At 39.4% G+C, this 16,774-nt stretch overlaps 1 protein-coding gene across 1 annotated transcript; it reads left to right on the top strand.

Annotated features, from left to right (window-relative positions):
• Positions 1–14,104: 14,104 nt before the first annotated feature.
• LOC135939416 (uncharacterized) lies at positions 14,105–16,437 on the top strand. The gene is made up of 10 exons (XM_065483781.1): positions 14,105–15,134; positions 15,186–15,249; positions 15,308–15,426; positions 15,478–15,661; positions 15,712–15,734; positions 15,787–15,822; positions 15,873–16,002; positions 16,059–16,150; positions 16,204–16,237; positions 16,288–16,437. The coding sequence occupies exons 1-10, from the start codon at positions 15,090–15,092 to the stop codon at positions 16,344–16,346; spliced, it is 786 nt and encodes a 261-aa protein (XP_065339853.1). The 5' UTR covers positions 14,105–15,089; the 3' UTR covers positions 16,347–16,437.
• The last annotated feature ends 337 nt before the right edge of the window (positions 16,438–16,774 follow it).

Genomic DNA, 16,774 nt, shown 5'->3' with positions numbered 1-16,774 from the left:
CTAAATCTGCCACCATCATCCACTATAATTAATTAATTCCGTTCATATTTGATTATCTCGCCGGTCTTGGCCGAATATGTTTGTACGCAACTCTATTGTCGTGCGGCGGATTCCTTTATCTTATTTCCCGCCCCCGGCCTTCTGGCACGCCACCCCGCTGGCCGGGGTGCATGCATGAGTCACGGGCCCATTGCGATACCCGACACTCGGCTGCACCTCGTTCTTCACCCCTAGGGACGCGATTTTCCGCGTTTAATCAGACTAACAACTCCTAAAGAGCCATCTCGTTTAATTTGGCTAACGTGACGCCGGCAACGTCTGCCTGCCTCCGAAAATAATCCGTCGACGGCCCTATGAATGTCACGCAGCGATTGAATTTGATAAATAGAAAACTAAATCTGAGCTGCGGCTCCTCTTTTCGCATGCCGCATCAGGCGTTCGCCTGCGCATTGCTAAGGGTATGCAACCAGTTGGACGTGGTGATCTTCAACACGCCAGACCGACCTAACCTATTAACAAAAGACTTTGACATGCCATTCAAAATTAATTATTAATTGATTTTACAATGGTTACTTTCTGAGGCAAATTACTAAGAAGGAAAAGCAAATTAGTTGAATAATTATAAAAACAAAACAATTTAACACGCTTTTCGGCACCGCAGGCCTCATTAGCAGTACTTTAAACAAAATTCATGGCCACAGTATTAGCTGCAGAAAATTTTGAATTAAAGATCGTTGAAAACGTCCGCCTATATACACACTCATTTCAGAGTGCAAACGAAAAGAGAAACACGAGCAACGAAATTGACAACCCCTCAGCTCCCTGCGATAGATTTTCCTCTTAAAAAATTCAAACAAGCTACTATAGGGAGCAAATTTTGGTTCAAACGTACAAAATTATTCCGAATATTTTTAGAGAAAAAGTTTTTAATTGTTCCTTTTTTATAAGTATATCATGAAGATATGGTAGTAAATTTTATTAAGTGCTCTGATAATCAATAATAATATTGAAGAACTAAGAGCATTTTCTAATTATAAAAATCCATACATTTTTGCCAATTTTGGTGCCAATGTTGTGTATGATTATACTAGAAACATTTACGTTATTTTTCCAACCAAAGCGATTTACGTGTGTGCTGTGCGACATTAAATTAGTTCTTACTTTTGGGGGAAAATCTTGCAGATGTAATTAACGATTAACCCAAAACACTTTTTTTGATTCCAGACTTAAGTTTATATTTCAAAAATCTATTTAAATCGAATGACAAGGCCAAAATACAATTCAGTTTTTCTCTTCAATACACATCTACTGTGGTTGTATTTAATAGGACAGAGAGTGATTCACCGAAAAGAATCCAATTCAAACACTTCTCGCATCGCGTTAACAATAGCAATCCTCCGGGGCATCAAGTGAAGCGGAAATTCCTAGCTGTGACAGGCAATTCCAACAACCCTCAGCTCTTTTCCCAGTCTAGTTTTGGATTAAAAGGCTGAAAATTATATTCGCCTGACACAAAAACAAGTAATTACATTGCGATTGTTGGTTGCATTATTTTCGTGCAGTACACGGAGGGTGAGGGTGAGCACACCTGTATGACTCATACACACGAAAGCGGCGAGGGGCGCGCAATCCATCAAACCGGCGGCGGCAGTTCAGGTGGAAAACGGCCCCGCGGGGAGCTCGGAATCTTCGTCGCCGACGCTTAATTAAGTAATGGAGTTTCTGCTGTACATTTGATAATTTTAACTAGCACTCAGCAGTCTGGTGGGAATCAACCCACTCCAGAAATAAATTTGCAATGGAATTTTGAAGGTATAAACCAAGATTAAAAAGATTATTTTTAATTTTTGGTTATTGATTTAATTACTTAATATAGCTAAATTGAATCAAAGAGATTACAAATTCTTGAATATTTGATCCATATTTATAATGGATAAGAAAAAATCTTCTTCTTATAACAGTGATGCCATTTATTAGTTTGTAACTAATCAAATAAGAATGCACTGCACACAATTCTTATTATTTAAAAAAAATCTCGTAATACGAGGTCGCAATGGTCAAAGGAATTTTTTAACCGCCTGCCTTAATTTAAATGAAAACCAATTTTTTATTGCATTCCCATTCTTGAGCGTTTTACACTGGCAGCTCTTATCTGCGTCTCTTTTCTATGTGTATGAGGCACAGCACTACTGCCTTTTAACCCGTTCTCAGAACTCCGTCGCCACTTATATAGCCGTATAATATGGCACCTCATTTCCCGGGATAATAGCGAGACACATTGAGCACACATTATATTGCAGGGTGTGCGCTGCGCCGCTGTTATTATTATTGTTTTGCATGCCGACATGCTAAGCAGTTGACATTCTCTTGGCCCACTGTGTGTGCCAGTTGGTGTGTGAGTTTAGCAATTCAACGTATAAAACGCAACTGCAGTCGTGGCTATTGCGATTTCAAGTTTGCGTCTGCCAAGACTTGACTTAAACGTATTGCTGACCATCTCAATTTGACACATCAAAACTGAAAATTTTCTATTAGTTTAAATGTCTGAATAATTTATAATAATTATTTAATTAATTAAATAATTAATTATTCATAAAGTTGTTATAGCACTTTGTTACACATTTCGGCTTTCTTCATCAGATTACTAATTTAGATAGCAGGTCTCCTAACAAAGAGCTATTTATTTATTGCAATTTGGGAGTTTGCAATATCTAAAAAATGACTTGGATGCGATAATTTTGTGCCTAGTTTTGTTGTTATCAACAAAAAAAATAATAAAGCAAAAGCGTTTTGCGCAGCAGAGCATATAAATAGAAAAGGAGAATTCCCGAGGTAGTCATATAGCTCAGGGATCTACGTCATTCTATAAAGAAAACTTATTTTATTTTCCCGTTTCAAGTATGAAACTTTTTAAAAATAAATTTCTGACGAATTTGGTGCAATTAAAGTCAGTATAAATACTTGGACGGATTGAGCCATTAGCGGATTCAAGTTGGATAAAAAACGGAGGTCGTCACGGAAACCTCTCTACATTTTTATGGAAGTGACTTCTGAGCTGGGTTTTGTTTATTAACGTTTCCTTTTTCATATCAGGCAGCAGGCAAATAAGTTGGCAAAGTGAAAAATGATCGCGTCAGGCAAGGGGGCTGCGTTTGCATGATTTTCGTCCGCGATTAGCAAAGGGAAAATTGATCGTTTCGCCGAACAATTGATTGTGGTCGTTGCTTAAAGCTGATTACAATAAAGCCATTAGACGTCGGCTCAATCACTTAAGGAGTAATCGTATATTATATGGCATGTGTCGTGCCTGCCAAGGAACAACAGGTAAAACGTTAAGAGGTCACTTTGGCTAATGGCTATTGACTGCTGCACGTCGCACATTTAACTTTACAATGTTTTCCATCAAAATTCCCCCAAGAGGATCGGCCGGGACACGTGACTGGCAAAAAATATAAAAAGTTTAAAAGCGCACAGGTCGACGATCACGAGCTGCAATTTGGTTAATGAGTTGCCGGCCGAGAAAATTTTCCCTGGGGTCGAGCGCCGGCATGCAAATTGTAAATTATGACCCAATTTTTTTTTAGAGTAATCAGAATTACAAATATTCCATCGTTCTGAAGCACAAATGTAAGTGTGCAGTTGAAACACGCGACTTAAATTAATATTTTTGGCAGCCCAGCGCCATCTGATTAATTGCAACGAACAATTCAATTGGTTCCAGCAGTCTGGGACAAGGACCTTGAAAGGTGCGAGTTGCCCTCACGCAAGTTGATCCTGATTTCTGCAGTTGGCGTGCTTCGAGTAAATTATGTCGTCCAATTTTGCGATCTGAATTTCAAATTGGAGTACGTGGAAATTCCGAAACAGTTTATTATTTCCAGTGGTGTGGCATTTAAACCGCGCCATCTAGGTTTACAGCCGTCTGCGTATCGATCAAGTGCCTAATCTGGCGCGGCGACTAGATAAGCTCACTTTTTCCAGCAACAGGTCCGACAAGAACGCGCGCCTGCCGAGCCGCACGAAGCAACCTCACTCGCACATGTCCGCCTTATCACTCTGGGCAAACAAAAGAGACGTGCAGCCCAATTATCTCTGTTCAAACTCGACTGAATATTCTGTAATCAAACTAATCTAGTCGCCTTTTAATTAACTTGTTTGAGGTTATCGAAGAATAGTCACTTTCATTTCGCTAATTTTGGTTTAACCGGTTGTGGTAATTGCTCTTGCCATTTTTAAATTTAGTGAACATTTTAGACTACAGGTTTTATGATGAAAATAATAAAATAATAATTTTTAACTTTATATGGGGTGTTCATTAGGATTGTATAATTTACTGTTTTTTTTAAGAATTTCTCTAAAAACTTGAAATTACGCCTTTTAAATTTGGAAAGCCGGCTCTTTTTGACATCGCAGGATTGAATAAAGGAACCCAAAGTCGGGACCAGCCACGTAAAGGAAGAATGATGTTTAATTAAAAAATATGTTTTTGGCAAAAATAGTTCAGTGCCTTCTTCACGGACCAACAAGACGTAATCCAAGTCTGACACGATTAAAAAATATAAATTATAGTTGAATCTCTTCATGAAGGGGGCGAGAAATATCTAAATTACGATTGAGTTTTAGCGCAATTACGGCTGACTGAGAGTAAATAGCAGGGACCCCTTTTGCAAAGCCATCTCTCTCTATTTGCTTTCCCACACACTTTCGACTGCACAAACACACCGCACGGGGCATGCAGCCGGAAAAACGGCGAGCTGCGTGCCTTAAAAGAATAAGCAGCACATTAAACACCGCTGCATTTTATTTTTACTGTTTGCCGAAGCAGATCAAACAGAAAATAAAGCAGCACACGCCACGCGTGCATGCAGTGTACGCGTATTTTTATCATTATCTGGCCGACACGTGGCCGCGGGCAGGCTGACTGCAGGTATATAGAGCCGAATTGCACAATAGGGATAGTATCAATGCCTGGTTGAAAGAGAGAATGACTCATCACGCTGAAAAGGTGCATGTAAATTCACTCTCTAGCCGTAATAGCTGCGTTCGGGGGCGGAAAAAGATGCCGAGTAAAGGGGAAAGTTATGGCTCAGCTTTTTTTTAAAACACCAGGTGCATGTTAGAGCTTTATTATAGTTCTATAGTCTGTGCTTGATGAACAGCGAGAGTATGCTTTTATCAAAATACAAAATCATTGACGTCTGATGCACTTGAGTATAAATTCACTCATGGCCAGAGAATGATTAAAGCTGGACGATTTTCGCGATAGGATTAAGGCTAATTGTCAATTTTTTCCGACTTTATTTGCCCATCCTGAATTTTACATATGTTGTTAGGGATGTTTCATAGTGTGTAACCTGAAATTTTGAGCAAAAAATTCGGGGGCTCTTTTTGGGAAATCGCGATTTTCGAAAATTGAAAACTTCAGATAGTAAATCCGAAATATCAAGTTATCTTCGGTCCAGATTGGAATTTTGATAAGATTTTTTCACCTCTAGACGTAACTTTTTAAGTAGAACAAGTTTGCCGTTGGTCAAAATTTTGTAGGTCAAAGGTCAAGGTCACAAATTCGCATGACAAATGTTTGGTTAAAAATATCGTAAAATACGCCCCCTCGGATTTTTTTCATGAAAACGTAAAAAATGTAGCCCTGAATGCGTAGAATTGAATGGTGAAGAGAAATCGATGGGCACTCTCATAGATCGCGAGATATATTGAATTTAAGGATTCGTGTCGAGCGTCCGGCACGACGACAACATAATCTGGCGATTTTACTTTCGTAATTCACGTCGCAATTTGATCTGTAGCCCCACATGTTATGCATATGATTACCTAGAAAAATAAACGAGCTTTCCAGTGGGGGGCTTAAAATTTTTCTTGGTCTCAAACTTTTCAAGTAATAGCGGCGCGCGAAAAGAAAATATAAAATTTTCAAATATTGACATTTTTGCAAATCTCAAAACTCGGGTTCTAATCATCAGAATTGCAAAAACTACCCACCGTTGGACTCGTCTCGACCTACCCTAACCAGCTGAAAGGTTTAGGGGTGCTTTTACCCCCTACCCCTAAGTTTATATACTTAAACCCCCTCAAAAAAAGTAAAAAAAGTGTAGCATCTTAGGGGTAGGGGGTAAAAGCACCCCTAAACCTTTCAGCTGGTTAGGGTAGGTCGAGACGAGTCCAACGGTGGGTAGTTTTTGCAATTCTGATGATTAGAACCCGAGTTTTGAGATTTGCAAAAATGTCAATATTTGAAAATTTTATATTTTCTTTTCGCGCGCCGCTATTACTTGAAAAGTTTGAGACCAAGAAAAATTTTAAGCCCCCCACTGGAAAGCTCGTTTATTTTTCTAGGTAATCATATGCATAACATGTGGGGCTACAGATCAAATTGCGACGTGAATTACGAAAGTAAAATCGCCAGATTATGTTGTCGTCGTGCCGGACGCTCGACACGAATCCTTAAATTCAATATATCTCGCGATCTATGAGAGTGCCCATCGATTTCTCTTCACCATTCAATTCTACGCATTCAGGGCTACATTTTTTACGTTTTCATGAAAAAAATCCGAGGGGGCGTATTTTGCGATATTTTTAACCAAACATTTGTCATGCGAATTTGTGACCTTGACCTTTGACCTACAAAATTTTGACCAACGGCAAACTTGTTCTACTTAAAAAGTTACGTCTAGAGGTGAAAAAATCTTATCAAAATTCCAATCTGGACCGAAGATAACTTGATATTTCGGATTTACTATCTGAAGTTTTCAATTTTCGAAAATCGCGATTTCCCAAAAAGAGCCCCCGAATTTTTTGCTCAAAATTTCAGGTTACACACTATGAAACATCCCTAACAACATATGTAAAATTCAGGATGGGCAAATAAAGTCGGAAAAAATTGACAATTAGCCTTAATCCTATCGCGAAAATCGTCGCTGGCTAAAAGAAATATTTACTCTCTTTTCTTTGTATGACTAGAAAAAGTCCTTAAAGGATTTTAATGATTGCCAGAGTTGACCGAATCAAGAACATCAATAGCGAACAAGCACTAGGAAGTTAACTTTCAAATTACGCTTGTATCCAGCTGACTCAACAGCAGTTGTTTAGCAAAATGTGGCCGCTCGGCCAGCCGCCCATTCGAAATGGGATTTTTTGATGAGTGGCCCCTTGAGTGCAGGAATAAATAAATGTAAGCCACGTGACTCTGACTTTTTGTTCGGTCGTGTAAGGGAGAAAATATCGCGCCACGCGTCTCGCCTCTGACAGTGAGAGTGAGGGCGGAATAGAGGAAATCTGCAAATTGCTCGGCGGGATACGGAATAATGCAACTTTTACTCTCGAATCGCCCTGGGGCAGGGAAGAATATTGTGGCGTGTTGGTCGCGGGGAAAATAAACTACATACAAATAATTGCTTTTACGGAGTGTGAATGACTGATGAGGAAAATGACATTTATTATTGATGCTGGGTACATGCCTTTTAACATTATGGAGCAGTACTGATTCAGTTATGTCAATCTTCATAGCTATAATTTTTTATCTCAACTGACAATCAACAAGAAGCATTTTATATTTGCCAAAATTTTATTCCTTATTATGATATTTTATTAACCATTATCAATTGCTTTGAGAGGAGCGTAATTTTAAATATTAAGGAGTTGTCTCCTTCAAAATTTCTTAAACTTAAACGATGAAATTTTGCTATAGTAAAAAAATCTTCTATAAGCGTTATGTTCTCGTTAAAGCTCAATCTTTCAGTATTTTACCGTTATTAATGAGGTTCTAATGAAATTCGTCCATTGATGCAAAAACAACCAGCTCTTAATTATCTGCACCTCGTTGAAACTCTCCTTTGGGTATCTTTCTCGAGAGCGAAGAAAGTTATTAAAAATTACCTCTACAAAGAAACTTTTAGTAGTACGTTGATGACTGCGTAATTACGCGCTCCGGCTTTGTTATTAAAAATTCCACGGAGTTATTAAACTCTCTTCCACGAGAGTTACGGCGCGTTTTTATTCAGCATCAACGACCCACTCGATGGTTACAAAACATCACTTTGCTCTTGTGCAAAAGAAAACCACGCAACAGAATTTTATTTCGATAAGAATCAAATTATGGCTATGAGGGTTGATATCTTGGGAAAAACGGATTTCTGTTATTGTGTGTCACTCTCTAGAGTTGGAGTGATGAGGGTATTTTTCCTCTTAGGGGATGGATACCTGTGGTGTGAAAGGGGTTTTTACGTATTAATGCACACTCAAGTCGAGAATCCTACTGAGATTCCAAGGGGTGAAGTTAGTGCGATTGCAATCGGAATAAATGGCGGTGCCCCTATGCACTTATAAATTACACCACGCAAAAAATAGTCATCGAAAACCATCAAATGAAAGCTGTAAAAATGTTCAATGTGTATGGAGGACGTAATTCACCGCTTTTACACACATACTGGGGGGTTTCATTTTTCAATCAGATTTTTTTTCATATTCATAACGGCGTAGGTATCATTTTTGATTCGCGTATTCATGTTCAAATCTGAGGAAATTTCCATAAAGAGAGCAAAAAAGATTACGCACATTTGCACAGCAAACAGTAATCCGTCTTCAAAGGACCGCCAACATGTGGGAACTCGACCCCATGCTGTCGCTGCTCTATTTCCCAGCAGATAGTTATTACTTGCCTCTGCGTGTATGGAAAAATCTCGTCTCTTCGAAATTGTATGGTGATGAGGACTCTCTTTTCAAAAATATTTAATCTCGCATCCTCTTTATACTTTGTAGTCTGATATATGCTTGCTGCCACCAACAGCTTTTCTTCTCCGAGTCTTTTTGAACTAGAGATCTCTATGTATACTTACCTGGGCTACAAACCAATTGGTGAATTCAATTTTTTCCATTTCATACTACACATAAAATGCATTTCACTCTACCAAAATATAACGCATGTATCTAAAATTTATTTAGGATTTTTGCATATATAACATGCTTGAAAGCAATCTTCGAATTTATTATGGTTGCTGTCTATTTTCGATTTTTGTTTTACTCTTATTAAAGGAAGCATATTTTACATTGATACGCTGTTGAGGATATTCAATTTCAGGGATAAAATATGCTTCTCAGAGCAAAGGAAATTCAGCAGCCCAGCAAACGATTTCCTGTCCACGAATGTCCAGCACTGGTGACACGGACGTGAAAGAACTCGGGTTATGTCTCGTGCCCCTGTTGTCTGGTAATTGATCCTGGAGGAACTAGTGTGGCTTCTGCGACCGCACATCAGCTGCAACCTCATTAACTAACTCGAATAGTCGCTCCTCCTCCTTCTGCAGCTCCTCTGGGAGAGGCCTAAAGAGACCCATTCACAAAAAGGCGAGGGCGACGAGACGAGACGGCATTTTAATAAGCTCTCGCTTTCTTCAGAAGGGCACAAATCCCTCCATTCAAATCTCCCATTCATGGGCCAGCTGCAGCCCCTTCGCTACTCTCACTTGGCGGCAGGTTGTACTCACGACTTTTTATTCCTCGCTCGCGACAGCTAATTGAGAGAGACTCTCCGCACCAGCTAAACACACTTGAGACCTACTTTCTCTTATTTTTCTTTCCTGTACATCACAAGAGAGAAAGCCGAATAAAGGATGAGGAATTAACTTGAATCGTGAGGGATGAAATTCAGATTTTCTGAAAATTCCAGATTTTAGAGTTTCTAAAATTTTATTTTATTAATTTTTTTTTGAGACGATTGTGCATAAACTAGGGAAAATTGCAAAGAATATTAATGAAAAAATATTTGAATAACATAAAAGATTACTAATTTTTTAGCCTTTTTAGGATTTTTTAACTATTTTTCCATATTGAACACCTTAGAATTTTTACAAGCTAAATTTAATGAATAAGCAGCCAATATTATTTTTCTCAACACAGAGATAATTATTTTCCCCCATATAGTGGGGATAGTACATTTCTTTTTAATCACATCTCCTTAAATTAAAATATTGAAAATAAGGGGAAAAGTCAAAGCTATAGGAACAACAATAGAGGAGTCTTTAACTTAGTTCCAAGTTAACTGTCAATTCCGCATTCGCACCGAATGAATCAAGCTCTGTGCAGTGCAGGAATGAGAGGAGATTCCAAAGCAGTGCAGAGAGGATCTGTCTATTCCAGGTGCAGCGAAGCAATCCGAAAGTGAAAATTCGCGCCAAAAGTGAAAATTCCATAGCGGTGCACGGCGAAAAGAAGAGCAGCACCTGGGATAAATATGCGGCGCGTCGAGACAAAAAAAGAAAGCGTCGCTCGGGGGGTGTATAGCATTGTGCCGCGCATTCGATCAGAGATTCGGCACAAAGGCAGCTGCAGTCGCACCACCCCAAAGCAAAGAGCGCCGCACCTGGCCGTGCGTGGTCGCGTGTCTGCCGCCGCGGAGGGGAGGTGAAAGTGACAAGCTGCACAGCACAGTACCTAGCGTAATGAGCTGATTCATGCGCGCATTATACTTTGTACTTTTCTGCTGCTGCCTATACCCCTTTTCAAAACGAAAGCTGCTGCCCGGGTCCCCCTTTTCAAATTTCGACGTGTGCACGGCAGTGAAATTCAGCAATCGAGTTGATGGGCAGGTGTGGTGTTGGATGGTACACTTTGTATTTATTTTACTCAGCAATCAAGGGAATAAGACAATTCGACACGGATGACGGCAAATATGTTTTGATATAAATGGTGTGGCACATGTTTTTGCTATGGAAACAAGTGAAAACTCGGTCAACCGTGTTGCTGTGAGTTCCCATTTTTGGATTTCATGGGAAGTTTCGTTATTGTATGATTAGGGAATGATGCTGCAATTTTCTAACAATATTAATATTATGGACGGTAAATTTTCTGCGAGACACCAAAAAGTAGTTTTTGTAATTTGGAAACCTCCACTAGGAAAATCATTTTGTGTTCATGTAATTAAAGTTTGAATTGCTATTAATATTCCAATATTACCCGTTCGCGTAGGGGGTTATGGTTCATTGGGTAAAATATTTTTAGGAATATATACCGAACTCAACCATATTTTATTAAATCTTTTGATGATACACAATTTAAAAATATTTTCTGCAAACTGTAATTCTTTAAAATACAGTAAGAGACATCCTTTTACAAAATAATTTCCAATTAACCATATCTTGATTTTCAAAATGGAAACAATGACGAAAATTCAGGAACTAATATTTATTTAAAATTATCTGTAAAACCTAATTTGTTTTACACAATGAAGAATGAAACAAAGTAATGCCAAAACATTTAAATTTAAAGTTTTACAAAATTTGCAAAAAGCTGAGATAGTAAATCTGTTTGCATTTTCTCTTGAGATTCTTTGATAGAATTTATAAATGATATTTGCCATTTTACTTTATTGTTAGAGCTGCATAATGTATATTATGATTTTATTGAAAAGCTTGCCGAGAAACCAGAGTTGCGCAACCCCCTCAGCTGAATAGCGTGACCTCTCTGATCTCGGGACACATTGCAGATATTTCCGAACATCTGCCTCCGCATATTACGTATAGCGGGGTCGGCCGAGTGCACAGGCATGTTTCATTAATGCACGCAGACTAGGTCCAGCAGGGCAGGGAGTGCACACGCACGTGAAAATTTACACACGGCACATCACATCGGATAAAAAATAATGCGTGTGCACTATTATTTATTGCAGCATAGCGCGTCAGGGAGGGGTGGGCCGGCTCAGGTAATTCTCATTGGCAGCGATTATTATGATGATTAGATCGCAGCACGCATTCCTGCATCCCTAATCGGCCAGCTGCAAATTTATTCCGCCTATCTGCTTTGAATTATGATTTATTATAAAAAAAACCTTAATTAATCAGCAGCTTTGCTTGAGTGAGATATTAAATTTTGTTATATCAGTTTGTTGATTATAAAATTTCCCTGCATTAAAATAACTAAGGTATGTTTAATTTTGCTACTGCAATATTGCTCGTTGTTCTATAATAATTAATTTGAGCTGTGAGGTTGAGGGTATAGATTTTGGACCTTTCATTAAACTATCATCTACAATCAAATTGAATTCATTTTTTTTTTCGAGCTGTTTATATAAAATTGCTAAGCAAGTAAGTGTCAAAAAGGTATAGAAGGTAAAATACTATAAATCAGGTGGAAACATCACAACAATTTACGTCGAAGAGCAACCCTGGCTGATGTAAAAAGGTGCAACGCAACAACCTTTTGTCGCATTGTGCACATTCCTTCCCCGCACGCGACTATTTTAAGGTACACAATCGTCCTATGAAACATTATATGCTGTTCCTGAATAACATCTTTCGTCGCCCATTCACCGCTCTTCACCTTTGCTGCTAATGTTTAAAGCTCGCGCAGGGTCGAGGGCACATGCTCAATTTTTCTATCTAACCGAAAGAGTGCTCATTGAACTTGTTCTTCGCCTATTGCCTTGGCGCTCGTCGTGGCACAAAAGAAGAAATAGGATCAAATTATGAGATGGCTGTGGGGGAGTTTGTTCGCTCGGGCGGACAGGAAGAAGGGATGAGGGTTAAAAGAGCCGGCCGGGCGGCCAGCCAGCCACACCTTGAGTCATGCACACCGCACTTCCTCCTAAATGGGGGACTTTATTATTGTGATTCACCTTCTTCGGCTTTTTCCAAGCGGCAGGTGAGCGAAAAGAAGACGTGGGGAGAGAAGTGCACTGCAGTGGTGAAAGGAGAATTCTCTTTTAAAAGGGGCGAGGGGTGAACACACTGATTCACTTTTCTCTCCTCGTTGTATCGGCTTGATTGAAATTTCAAAGTGTCTCCAAGAGAATATTTGTAGAGCTTCAACTTTGAATCAATTCGTCTCTCTATAAAACTTTTTCCTCCGAAAAAACAACATTTAGCAAGATACATACATATTATATATCCAGAAAAAGGTTTAAAAATTAAGCTCATCGCCAGACACGGTATTAAATTTTTGCATAAATTTCCCTAATGGATTAATCTCATTTTATATTTCGCGTTGAGACTAATTTTCATGATACTGATAAATTGAAATTTCAAATCAAAACGTTTTTGAGCAGGAATCGCGCGCGCACCATTAGCCATATTAGTCGGCGTGTGCGACGAACCGATTATCCTAAAAGGCCAGAATTCGGGCACACACGCATGCCTATTTCTCTCTAGTAATTTTTCCCCTCGGCATTCCTCGAGAGAATTTCCCGTCGAGTGGCGAATATAAAACACGAGAATTGTGCCTCTGCTGGGCGAGCCGGCCAGACAGACCCACAGAGCACGACAAAATGTTATTATTTATAATCAGGCGCTGAAATTCAGTCACACTCGCAGCCAGGTCGCGTGCAGTCGCGGAGGCGCCGTTCGTGCATTTCATGACTTGATATGACTCACGCCCCTGTTTAGGTATACGCGGGGGAGTCCTACACACCCCCTGTACGAATGCATAACTACCCACGACCCACTAGACACCTGAGACGTTCAAAAGCGACCAGAACGGCTTCAGTTTAATTTTCTCTAAAATGGCCAGCCAATAAATATTAAGATATTGCTCAGAGATAAAAATGTCCTCAGGTGTTTGTGTGACATTGAGATTCGCTAAATTTTTGCTAGGGGGGGGGGGAATTAATAGATATTGAAAGTTCCGAGCCAATAAAACGAAATATAAGAAATTTTAGGCAATCGTAAAATGTCATAAACCTATTTTTTATTTTAAAAAATTGCTGAACTTTGATTTCAATTTTTTATTTAAAAATGTAGGGGTTGCTAAATGTCTCTTATTATTTGGGTAGATATTTGAAATATAAAAAATTGGACCATGTTGAAAAACAAGCCCGTATTTTTTTCTATTTCCTCAAATTGATTAAAAGGTGATTTTCTCTTTACACATTTTTTGTTTCATTCGAGATGAGAAAACAAGCACCAACTATACAGTTAGCCAAGAGCTCACAGCCTTGCATCTAGGCAGCAGTTTGGCGCTCGCGACGCACCGGTTGCATAAATGTCGGGCTTTTATTGATATTTGCAGCTCGACGTAGGGTTCTACACCTGGAGCCAGACGTCCGTCGCCCATTATTATCATCGTTTTACGACTGGCCGTGTACGCACTACTCGTATCCAGTCGGGCCAGCGAGTGGTCTCGTGCACGGTGCACCTCATGCGATCCGCGCGCAGTTAGTAAAATTCAGCACATGTACAATATTCGTGCATTTCGCTGATCGAAATCTACCGGGGAGTAAGGAGAGGGTGTGCAGGCGGCATTTCATTACTCTCCACCATCGGGAAGTGATCAAACATTGTTGTGCGTGGTTGCGAAGGGGTTGATTAAGGCGCTCTTTGGCTCCTCGTTACATATTGTTCGCTAATAGTTCGGTGGCTGGCGGTAGGCGCGCACACAAAAGCCACGCGCGCAAACGGGCACACTGACACACCGGCCACGGAATGATTCGCTCGCGTGATTGAATGCATTGCGCTGCGGCTCCAGGAATTCTGGCTCGGCTGGCTGCAATGACGAGGCGCCTCGCTGTGCAGTCCAATGCTTAGGCACGCGTGTGTCTCGCGGCAAAGCGCAGACGACAGAGTGTCGCAAAAAGCGGCCGCAGCAGACGCGGGGAAATTTCCAGTTCGTGTATCATTTACAAGCCACCACATAACCACGTTTGAAAGTCCCATTATTGAATGAGCTAAAGGATTTTTGATGACAAATTAAAAATTTCTTTTGTGAAACTGAATTAAGTTAAAAAAAATCGCATTACTCTTTTAAATAGATATTGCAATATATGTTATTTGTATGATGGCTTAAATGAAATTATACTTTAAATTCAACGTGACAATTAAAAAATATAGTACGAATGCTAAAACATTTAATTTACAAATGCTTTTAAATTTTCATATTTAATGTAATTTATAGTATTGATCCTAGCAAAAATAAACAAGAATATAATATAGATCAGAATATTACCTTCTATAAAATGCAACCTTGGTTCCCATGGGGTTTTCCGTTCATCGTCAACATGTTGTGCATCCGGTGTGCAACCATTCGGTCTAGTAAAACTAGCACAAACCGTGGTGTACTTGGCAGTCGGCTTTACCAAAAATGAAGCTAAAATGAAGGTGTTAATTTTAATTCTGGCATTAGCTTATATTGGATTGGTAAATATTGGAGTTATTCAAGTCCAGCATCAACTTTCATCAAAATTCCAGGCATTTTCAAATTTTATAAAGGAGCTAGCCAGTATTTCAGATCAGCCGAGCAAAATTCTGATTGGTATAGGCAACTATAATTCAACAAATATTACTCACCCAAATATTTATGCCATTCCAAGAATCTGATATCGAAGCGAGAATCCACTCTCGCGTTCGTCGGCAAGAAGTGACGATTGCAGCTCCAGTGGCATTGAGTCCTGCTCCGTTTGGTTTCGCTTGCTCAACTGCATTATTTAGAGTAAAGTTTTTATTTTTCCATCTCATGCTTTTTACCTGATTTTACTTCCAGCGGATGGACCAGTGCTGTAAAGTGCCCCAACTGTACCCAGATAACATAAACGCCATTTGTACGCCGCAGCAAACAGTACTTAGGAAGACGATTCCAGTTTTTCGAGGCATCTTTAGCGCTTTCTTCCCTGTTAGCGTTAGAAGATGGACACTTAGGAAAAATCTATCAGCGAAAAACAGCACAAGTATGCTCCAGCATATTATTTAGAAATTTTTCATGTCCGTGTGTTTTCAGTCAAATCCAGCATAGAAGATATTGTAAATTTTTACGTTTGTTTTTAAACCAAATAATACTACAACTCTGATAAAGTGTAGGGTCCACTGCATTTTTAAGCAGCAGCGTTGGGTATTTTTTGTTTCACACTTCAAATCATTTAATGTTTCATTCAAATTCAGCTTGCGCCGGAGAATTACATCGACGAAAACCTTTTTTACCAGCAACTGGCCGTTTTAATTCCTAGCGGACCGTATAACACGCTTTTATTCAACGCAAGAACTGAATGCTCCTCTATTCAAACATACGGAGGTTGGAAATATCACATTCATGGGTGTGACCGCTTTGATAAAAACAACTATTTTTAGACCCATTAGCTCACGTGAACAACACCATGGGACAAAAATGTCTTCTGAGCCCATTTAGACTTTTGAGATGCGTGAAACGATCCATGATGCTGGTAATGTTTTAATGAATTTTACAAAGCTCTGCTCAAACTAATACAAAAATTAGGCCTACAACACATGTCCTGGACAGTTGAATACTGGTTTGATTTAATTTCCACAAAATGACTCTTTTAAAACTATAGGTTTGCAGGACAAACGTGCGAGCTAGCCAAAGTTGAGCTAAGGAATTGTGATATTTTCTCACTGTGAAAATAAATCTATCGATCGAAACAAAGATTTTGCTCTTTATATTCTGTCAACTTTTGCTTGTAAATAAAAAATTAAAGTTGCGAGTCAACGTCGTCGGCAACCTGTCGATTTTCCGCTGGTGCTGCATGTCCTTATTTTTATTCCGATCACGATATGGCGGATTCATGTTTCACTTGATATTCCAGGCTGCAATATTCCTGGGAATGAATGGAAACAGAGCGTTTTATCGGGCCAATTTCGCTCCCCGTACGTGTGTATAATACGGCTGAAGATTGAACTGCTCACGAGTACGCTGAGGTCAATCCTAATGCAAAGCTCGTGAGCAAGAAACGTGTCGAGGAAGTGTGCAATTTATTGGTGCATTGCAGTCTTGCACCCAGCCCAATTACTGCGAATTACACACATGTGAAACGATTTTTTATTTGATG

Source organism: Cloeon dipterum, chromosome 3, assembly GCF_949628265.1.
Source record: "Cloeon dipterum chromosome 3, ieCloDipt1.1, whole genome shotgun sequence".
In the NCBI taxonomy this organism is placed as follows: Eukaryota; Metazoa; Arthropoda; class Insecta; order Ephemeroptera; family Baetidae; genus Cloeon; species Cloeon dipterum.
The sequence above is the reverse complement of the archived record's forward strand: the minus strand, read 5'-3'. Positions and strand labels throughout refer to the sequence as shown.

What these genes read in the sequence shown, in the direction of transcription:
- LOC135939416 (XM_065483781.1), top strand. Translation starts at nt 15,090, where the DNA reads ATGAAGGTGTTAATTTTAATTCTGGCATTAGCTTATATTGGATTG. An exon ending in AATCCAGCATAGAAGATATT is followed by an intron (nt 15,735 to 15,786) that starts GTAAATTTTTAC and finishes ACTCTGATAAAG; the next exon opens with TGTAGGGTCCACTGCATTTT. An exon ending in TGAAACGATCCATGATGCTG is followed by an intron (nt 16,151 to 16,203) that starts GTAATGTTTTAA and finishes TACAAAAATTAG; the next exon opens with GCCTACAACACATGTCCTGG.